Genomic DNA, 9786 nt, shown 5'->3' with positions numbered 1-9786 from the left:
ACGGGTAGTCATCTTGTCCCCTCATGCTGTGTACCAGTCCTCCTCACATAGCTAGCATTGAAGTAGAGGGATCTGTAAACATTCCCTCTAGTTTTATTGTCAGTATTGGCCGCACAATCATGTCGATTCAGCTCAAAGTTAGAATATTTTAGTTTCCAAACAATTGTGAATTGACAGCCAACGTACAAATATACATCAAAATAATCTGTGTAAAAAAAAATCAAAAAAAGCCATGAACCCTACTACTAATGAGTGAAATAAAAATTAGGGAAAATCTCTCTCGAGAAGTCCCTCTTAGGTATAAAGGGATAATTGGTTTAAAATTAAACTTACACCATATAACCATAGAGGAGGAGGATAACTATATAAACACTAGAAATTGGTAGTAGGTATGAATGTGATGGGTAAACCAACCGGCTTTATTGATTTTACCAAAGTGTATTACCCATGCCTAGTGCCATTTATAAAAGCATAGAAAAGGTCTATTGCTTATTATCCTAGTAATATATTAACGCATGTGGTCTCTCAAGTTACCAATGTCTATATAATATGAAAAGAGCCGCGTATAACATAGTCCTTGTTGGACCTTAAGAAGGTGGGTTTATATCGACAGACATTAGATTAGAAAAGACAAATAAGTGAGAGACTCGCTAAGCTGTTAAAGGGTAAGAATAGGAGAAAAGGAAATGAATATGGAGGGGTATAATGTGCGTAGTTATAGGACCTATATCTTGACACAGGTCAAATGAAGCATTAATACAGGACAATATCTACTAAAATAAAAATTCTAGAGATTGAATCCAACTAAAGTAACTTGTTTAGTAAATAAAGCACACGGTAAAACTGCAACATTGTGCAGAAAATGATGAGGATGCATTCATTTAGATACTGATTTTCTAACGAAGGGATTAAATAATGCTTGAAGTTGACTCATGGGCCTCTTGTTGATTAACCATTCAATACCCAGAACAATGTTGGACTCTGTGCTGTATCCTCATAAGGATACAATTTATGTGCACACTATTAACCCCTTAACGCCGTCATGGCGTTCTATGCCGTCCCGCATTAAAAGGGCTTTAAAGCCGTTGCGGCGGCATAGAACGCCGTAACGGCTTTCAGCCCCAGGAGGTAAGATTTACTTCCCTCCGTCCATCGCGACCCTCTTCTCGAGGGCTGCCTGACGAGAATTTACATATGTAAATAAATTATATATACATATGCAATTTCATTCTAACTGTATTTTGTTATTAATATATATATATATATAGGTAACAAAATACACTTAGAATGACATTCTATATATATCTATCTATCTATATATAAAATACAAACAACCGCAAATATATATATATATATATATATATACAGTTAAAATAACTTAATGTTATCTCACATATATATTCTTATTCTTATTCTTATTATAGCCAAATTTGCCACCCTAACTCCTCCCACAGTTTTTACACTACATAGACAAAAATATACCAAAACGTGCAGATTGTTCCTGATCGGATTGCTATAACTTTGTGGAATGTTTCGCCGAATGGTTCACGGAATATCGTCGTTCTTGTGGCGAAATTTGTCCCATAGGAATGAATGGCAAAGCTAGAGTGGGAGCTGGCAAAAGCTGAAAAATCAGGACATGATTTCTAAACTGCCACCACTCCCTCATTTTCAGGCCCACCTACACAAATCTTATATCAAAACGTTCAGCTATCCCCGCTGCCACTAAAAATATCCACAGCTAAGCCATAGTCCTTATAGTTTTCACAATATGACCATTTGTTTGCAACTCACGCAGTCCATTGACATTCATTGAAACTCCACTCTGCAAAGCTCACATTTGAAGGGCAATTTCTAAACTGCGACTGTGCCTTCATTGTTAATATCTCAGAGACAAACTATACATCACAATTTAGGTCTGGGTCTTGTGATTCTCACAATATAAAGCTCTTCACTGTAGGATTTATAGTTTTTAAAATACTCTGACCTGTGCCAGGCTGCAGCAGCAAGTGATGTCATAGACAGGGCCTTTTGCACCTGCCAATGTTTTTATAACTGTATGTTTTAATGTAACTGTGAAGCACTTTGGGCAACAACGTTGCAATTAAATGTGCTATATAAATAAATAATAACAGTTACTCCGCTCACTCCAGTTGTAGACTACTGGTGGAGGCAAGAACACTTCACACAATTTCCCCAGAAATTTTAGCTTTTCTAGTTACATAAATAACTACATAAGTGTACACGTAGTCTTTAAATACATATATATGTATATATATTAAAATTCTACGTGTATATTTAAGTAATATTTTAACATAATTATGTGATTTAATTAGTTAAAATTTGATTGACATGTCTGACAACCCAGGCAAAAAGTGCAGAGAATTTGAATTGCAAGCATTATGTTTAACCCTGTAACTTTCCAAGACACCATAAAACCTGTACATGGGGGGTACTGTTTTACTCGGGAGACTTTGCTGAACACAAATATTAGTGTTTCAAAATGGTAACTTGTATTACAACAATGATATTTTTAGTAAAAGTGAAATTTTTTGAATTTTTCACACATGAACGGCACTTTTACATGCCTGACAACCCAGGCAAAAAGTGCAGAGAATTTGAATTGCAAGCATTATGTTTAACCCTGTAACTTTCCAAGACACCATAAAACCTGTACATGGGGGTTCCTGTTTTACTCGGGAGACTTTGCTGAACACAAATGGTGTTTTGTCGATGGCGCGTTCTCCTCGTTCTGTTCGACAAAGTAATGCACGAACGGAGCGCCGTTCGTGAGATAGAATATACCGAACTAGTTATATTCATTGCTACTGTGCATGAACAGCCCCATTCGACTCTTTTAATGCATTCTGATTATACAAAAGAGACCGACCGCACAGCCTAATCCTCTGGAGCTATTTTGGGCATGAAAACATGTGTGTGGTCGGTCAAAAGAGACTTTCACCTAACTTTCGAACCCCTGAACCGATCTGTGTGATTTTTCAATATGTTGTTCCCCCAGATCAGGGCTATCAGGGGATATATATTTTATGTGATTCCCATATGTTTTCGGGGTGTTCGCAAAATTGGATAAAAAAAAATATTTTTCGTTTGGAGATAATTGAGTTGATACAGTAATTAAGGGCTTGTGCAAGGGCTTGGGTACAGTAACTGGGAGTGTTCAAGTGTAAAACAGTTTTTTTTATTGGAATGTGAATTTCATGTCCTGTGCCCCACAAGGTCCACCGGGGCAGTAACCTTGTGGGGAAAAAACTGTATAAAAGAGCAGCTGTACCAATAAACCTTCAGTTCTTACTTTACCCTCAATCTAGAGTCTTGTCCCTTATTGGGGGTAATTGCTATAAAGCTATCACACTAGCTCTTGTAAGAGCTTCTCTACTTGGATGACTGCTGGAATGCTGTGAATATCCCTCACACTCAGGAGAAGGACATCCTCTAGCGGTGGGAACCCCTCTACTCATCGGGGTACCCGCTACAACCGCAAACCCACATTATTAAAGTCAACACATTGTATAACTCGTTCTGCAGATTTGTGCTACAATGTAATTACAGGACCCACCATTGTGACATGCTAAAAGAACTAAACTGGCTGTCGCTGGAATCCAGACGCACCCTTCATCTTTCCAGCCTTGTGTTTAAGAGATTTTCTGGGAAGCTCCCACCCTACCTGAGCAGAATGCTCTCCCCGGCTGCTCTCCCTGGCCTAAAATACCTAAAATACCTATCTACAGATCTCAAAACAGAATGCACGTGTCACGGTTGATTATATATTTCCTACCTGTTCTATGTTAAATTTTGTATATATTGTGTATTAGTTATGGTTTTTGTATTTTATTATACCCTATTGTAACAATGCAATGTTTTGTGGACCCAGGACATACTTGAAAACGAGAAAAATCTCCATGTATCCTTCCTTGTAAAATATTTTATAAATAAAGAAGTACCTCTTTTATCATATTGTAATGTTTGTTAGAATAATTATGGGATACGATATAATGATGTATTATTATACGCTGCCTGTTTATATCAGCGACTCTTAACATTATCTAAGTGTCCCAATATATGTAACAGATGACGTGTAACATAAAAAAAGAATTCTTTAAATTGCTTCAGTAGACTTTTCACAGTATCAGATAAGTCTCCACTGCAATTATGAGTGCAGAGCTGCTACAGCAATGAGTAGTTGCCAGAGGTTTTGATAAATAGTATGCGCCTGCTTCAACATTTGTGGCCAAGTGGAAAGGCATAAAAATCCTGTAATGGTTTCTGACTCAGGGTTTAAGAACCAATGGTTTATAGGTTATATATAAAATATGTTTTATAATTAGTAAGGGAATAAATTCAACAAAAAATGATTATTTCAGAAGAAAACATACTTTGTTCTTTGTCTTGATATTTTTGAATGGTTTCTTTCACACCCCTTGAATATCAAACAAGCTTGTCATCCCTTGAGTAAGGTACATGAACGGAGAATGTAAAATAATAATCACAAGCTCTGCTCATAGCCATAAAGTGTAATATTGCTCTAATATTTTTGTTTTTAGAATGTACATTGTATTCTGTGTATTTTTAGAAAGTCCAACTGTCAAGTGAGGTCGAGCAGCAGTTGGTCGGATATCAGTAGAGTCTGACCCAACAGGGACGTGCAGCCAGAAACAAAGTGAAAATGTCTCAAGACAAATCTTTATAAATCATTCTAAAAATATTTCATTTAATGTAATAAACTTTACAAAAAATAAAGTAAATATTTGATGACAGTTGTCCTTCAATATATAATCAGAACATGATTGTCAGGGACATATTGTATACAGGGCTGCCTGTTCTGGGGGTCAGACATAAACAACCAAAGACTGTCCCTACAGTGCTAACAATAAAATCACTAGTCGGACAATACACTCAATATTTTCCAAAATGTTCATAATTCATTTAAGAGAAAAGTGAAAAACAGAACATGCACTACAGTGAGATAAAATACAGAACTCGTCATATTTCTTACATTAACATATAGAGCATTCTCAGCAAAATCGGGAGTTTATTCTCATAAACGTAATCAAACTTTGCCAAACTGAGCCAATAGCTGAGTTACACATTTTTACCAAATCAGCTATTTGTGTACATTTTGTCATTTGAATTTCACATCACTTCAATTCAATATTCGGTGAGTGAACCCCTATGAATTATTTTTAAAACAATTTAAATGAGATATTGTAAATGCTCCTCACTGGTTCCTGTGTTATGCACCATTTAGACTCTGGTTATGTGACTTACACAAAATTAAAAAAAGTAATAATTATGGGAATACTAATATCCAGTCATGTGATGCGTGTTAGGTAGAACGTTCATCTTACCTGAAAGACTGCAATTATCAGCAGGAAAGCAGAACGGGTGTATTTATACTGCTGTTAACAATCCTGAAGGATTTAAATCATGGATAATAGTGAAATGTAGCATTGACTCATCATATTCCATCAAGGGTATTAGCACTTTAACAAGAAACGAGGGTTAACCCCTTCACTACCAAGCTGTTTGCAAAGCATACCATGGCCACAATCTGAGTGATGTTCACATTTATAGTTTGTTTTATTATGCAGAGATAGCACATTATTCCATAGAACTAAAATACATATTTTTGTTGGACAGAATTTAAAAACTATTTATTTACAGATACGAAAGCAATATTGGATCCAAGTAAACTTTGTGAACATGTACATGGCATTGGCAATGTTCTCCACATATTTAGTGAATAATCTCACATTGGTCCCATATATTCCTAGAATGTATTGTTCCATATTCTCATATAGCGTTCCTATATACTGTATATGTGGTTACATTACGGGGACATTGCCTCTTAGGATATGCATACACGCACACTTGCACACACACTGACAGGCACAGACACACAGTTACACAGACACAGACACTGATCATGTGTCACACGTCGCCCCTTCCATCCCTCAAATAAAGTTTTGAATGCGGTGTACAGGAGTCAGGGCTACATTTATAATTTGCAGGGCACAGAGCAGAAGATTTATGTGGGGTTTCCTCCTTTGAACTGGAAATCTCATAGATACAAATAAAAAAGTAATAACTAGAATTGTGAACGTCCGGATTTTGTTTGGGAGAGTCAGGATCCATCCATGTGGTGTTTAATCCACGCAATCCTTTTAGAACACGATTCGGATGAACCTTAAATTGGCCAATCAGTATACTGAATAATATGAATATCAGGAATATTGCATTACACTGATTGTTGCATTTTCATGCCATTTATATCATAGATCGAAGGAGAAAAAGTAACAAATAGAGTGGAAAAAGGAGGAATCGTAAAACAAATACAAATATATAAATATAGATTGTTTTAATTCTCCTCCTTTTTCCCTATTAGTCATTTCTGATTTGATCTGTGAATAAAAATAGAGTCTGTCCCCTAGCCATCATTCATCTCTTATTTTTGGCACTACAGGCAGGACTCTGAGTTATTAAACAAAACAATTTAAATCAGTATCAGGGAGTAAAAACAATAACAAAGTCAAACTCCTTCCTCACCCACAAATGTCCATATTTATAGGTGAACATGGGGTTCTCAAATAGTGATATCTTTGGTCCATCACAGAACCATCTGTACAAATCCATTCAAAAACAGACTGGTGCATGTGTAGTAATAGTGTACTGGTTTAAAACTGGAAAGTTATGTGATTGGCTGGGTGTTCTAATATAGTATGATGCCACTGAGTTTTCACTTTGCCCTTGTATAATGATGCTAATGTCACATATCACAAGATCCGCACAACAGGCAGAGCACACACCTCTTCTTGTGCTAGTAACATTTATAAATAAAAATAGTCTCACACATGCTTCATGGTATACAGCTAAACACATTGAATTATTCACATAATAAAAGGGAAACCCACACAGGCTCGGGCTTATATGGAACCCACAGGGAGTCCGAGACTAGTCATGAGATCAGCATCAGAGATCAGCTCACATAGATGGTGGGTAGAGCTTCACTTGTTTCACAGGATTGCCAAGCCTCATTCATGGTACAGTATGGAGGACATGTCCATCGATAGACAAAATATCACCTTGGACCTGATAAGAACAGGATAGTCAACTGAGGCAGTGGAAAGGGTCACAATAATTGGGAGATAAATTTAAATGCAATCTTTGGTAAGAGGAATATCGATTGAGGTAGAATGAATGGAGGGCATCAAACAATTAAAATATTCTTATGGGATCACTAGAAGAATGGAAATTTTAATGATGATGATAACCTCTTTGCCCCCACAATTGTGTATAAACATTTTTATTTTCATTTACTTTGCAAAATTAAGTTTAGTTTATAAAGCTTCACTTGCCTTCACTTATACTTCAAGAATGATTACTAGTCTAGTTTATCTCCAAGAAGCCATTGGACACTCATTTATTGTCTGCAAGTATGCAGAAACTCTTATCTACACTTACCATTCCAAACACCAAAGTTTCAATGGGTCACACCATTCCTACAGTCCACTGTTAGCATTGTAATAATATCCCATAAATGGATAAAACCCAATTTTTAAATGCCTTTATTTTAAATATATATTATTTAGATGTACATACTGAATGTGGGCATTATTATTAAATACAGACATTCTTTTTACATCCTTTTGTTATTTTCAGGAATCTTTACTGCTAATAATGCCTTTAATGTCCATAAATACCTAAAAAAAAAAAAAAAAAAGATTATGGGGAACATGAGAAGAACAACGGGAAAGAGGGGAGAGCACTTGAAAAGAAAACATAAAAAATAGAGTGGGCGGGCTCTGTTAGAACAGTTAGACAGCAAGGTTGGTGGAATAAGTTTAAAACTGACCTTTAATAAACACTGACCAAAAAAGAATGAAAGTGGAATGAAAGATTGAAAGAACAGACAGAGTGATAACGATGGCAAATTTATTAAAAGAGCTTTAAAAACTCTTATTTTTTTTTCTTGTTTGTAGTCAGTAGAACACATCTTCATCGCACAATATTTTCTTTTAGTTTTTGCAAAGCCTGCTTTATGTCCTTATTTCGCAAGCTGTAGATAAGGGGATTGAATATGGGAAGGCACAGAGTGTAAAGTAAAGAAAACACTTTGTCCTGCAGCATAGCAAACGAAGACTCCGGACTCAAGTACATACCAAGGACTAGTCCAAACGTCAGGATGACCACGGTGAGATGAGAAGAGCAGGTGGAGAAGGCCTTTCTCTTGCTTTCACTAGATCTTATTTTCAGGATAGTGGCTATAATGATGATGTAAGTTATTATAATATATAAGAGTGGCATAAACCCAAACAGAGCTGACGAAACAGCAATGGCTGACTCCATACTCTGAGTCGCACTGCAGGAGATTTGAAGAAGAGGTTTAACATGACAGAAAAAATGATTAATGACATTTGACCTACAGAAGGAAAACTGAGACAACAAACACATAAAGACTGTAGCTTCCAGAACCCCCAACAACCACAATGTTATCGCTAGTTTGACGCAAACCCCAAGTTTCATGATTTGTGTGTAGCGCAGTGGAAGACAAATGGCGATAACTCGATCATGGGCCATGGCAGCTAAAAGACAGAATTCTGATACTACGCATATAACAGACAACACAACCTGTGTCATACATGCCACATAGGTTATGTTTCGATGACCTGTTAAGTAGATATGTAAGAGTTTAGGCAAAATTGATGATGTGAGAGCTAAGTCAATAAGGGACAAGTTACTCAAGAAGAAATACATGGGTGTGTAGATAAGAGGTTCAGCGAAGGTCACCAAGAGGATAGTTAGGTTGCTGCATAACGCCGTCAGGTAAGCTAGGAGAAAACCCGAGAAAAGCAGATACTGTAAATGTGGCAATACAAAGAGTCCCATGAGAAGAAATTCTGTGATCTCTGTATTGTTCCAGTTTGTCATCCCTTGTTTTAACTGATATTCGAAACTGCGTTCAACTAGTGAGGACAGAACAAAGCATCTTAGAAGAATTACAAGACATACCTACTAAAATGTAATTCCAGATTTATTCAGCTCTGGCAAAACTAGCGGTTAAAAATTAATATTATACAGAGAATGCATTAAAAAATTGCATATTTTTTAGATTAGAAATAAAAACAATACTTACTTTCAATGTCCACAGTGGAATCACTATTTAGTTTGGCTCCGGAGGTTGCAGGCAGCGTAGGACCCAACATCGGCACCCTGCAAAGTACGGTAAAATATGGTGGGTCAGTGACAGCTCCTAAAGGGGATGGACCAATCTGAAATGGGTACACCTGAAGAATAGGTAGTAAAGTCTGGCATAATTGCATGCCAAGCTGCCTTCTAATCATCAGACCAACCCACTGAGGGCAGACCATGCAGTAAGTGCTATGTCAGCTCTCTGTGCATGGTCCAATGTTTTTTGGAGACAGTTACCTGGGAGCAAAGTCAAGACAGTGGGACATAACACTAAAATAGCAACTTTCCTGCAGACATTGGGACTGTAATTAGGCCTGAGGCAGTGAATTGGAATTTCTATAGTCCTAAGCCCCTCTCAGAGTTAAGGCTTAGCATAGCATGACCGTTGCACCATCAACTCTGCAGTAATGCCTCGTGTAGACACATAGGAGTTATTAAACCTTTGAAACTTGTGATAAATATGATAATTAAATTTTTATATATTTTTTTGTCATTGCTTGCAAGGGCTCTGTTTGAAGTTCTGAAGCAATGTTCTTACATTTCAGCACATTGAAGGTTCATAAAATATATATGAATGAA

The 9786-nt window shown here is 36.7% G+C and overlaps 1 protein-coding gene across 1 annotated transcript; it reads right to left on the bottom strand.

The window, feature by feature from the left end:
* Positions 1-8013: 8013 nt before the first annotated feature.
* On the bottom strand, positions 8014-9221 carry LOC134573008 (olfactory receptor 5AR1-like). The gene is made up of 2 exons (XM_063432368.1): positions 9152-9221; positions 8014-8981 (listed from the first exon to the last, which is right to left on the bottom strand). Exons 1-2 carry the CDS (start codon positions 9219-9221, stop codon positions 8014-8016), a joined length of 1038 nt encoding a protein of 345 aa, XP_063288438.1.
* Between the last annotated feature and the right edge of the window lie 565 nt (positions 9222-9786).

Source organism: Pelobates fuscus, chromosome 9, assembly GCF_036172605.1.
Source record: "Pelobates fuscus isolate aPelFus1 chromosome 9, aPelFus1.pri, whole genome shotgun sequence".
Lineage (NCBI taxonomy): Eukaryota > Metazoa > Chordata > Amphibia > Anura > Pelobatidae > Pelobates > Pelobates fuscus.
The sequence above is the reverse complement of the archived record's forward strand: the minus strand, read 5'-3'. Positions and strand labels throughout refer to the sequence as shown.

Bases quoted from the DNA above. Each gene is read 5' to 3' on its own strand.
- LOC134573008 (XM_063432368.1), bottom strand. From the start codon at position 9,221: ATGTTGGGTCCTACGCTGCCTGCAACCTCCGGAGCCAAACTAAATAGT. The intron at 8,982-9,151 runs GTAAGTATTGTT...TGTCCTCACTAG, and splicing joins TTCCACTGTGGACATTGAAA to TTGAACGCAGTTTCGAATAT.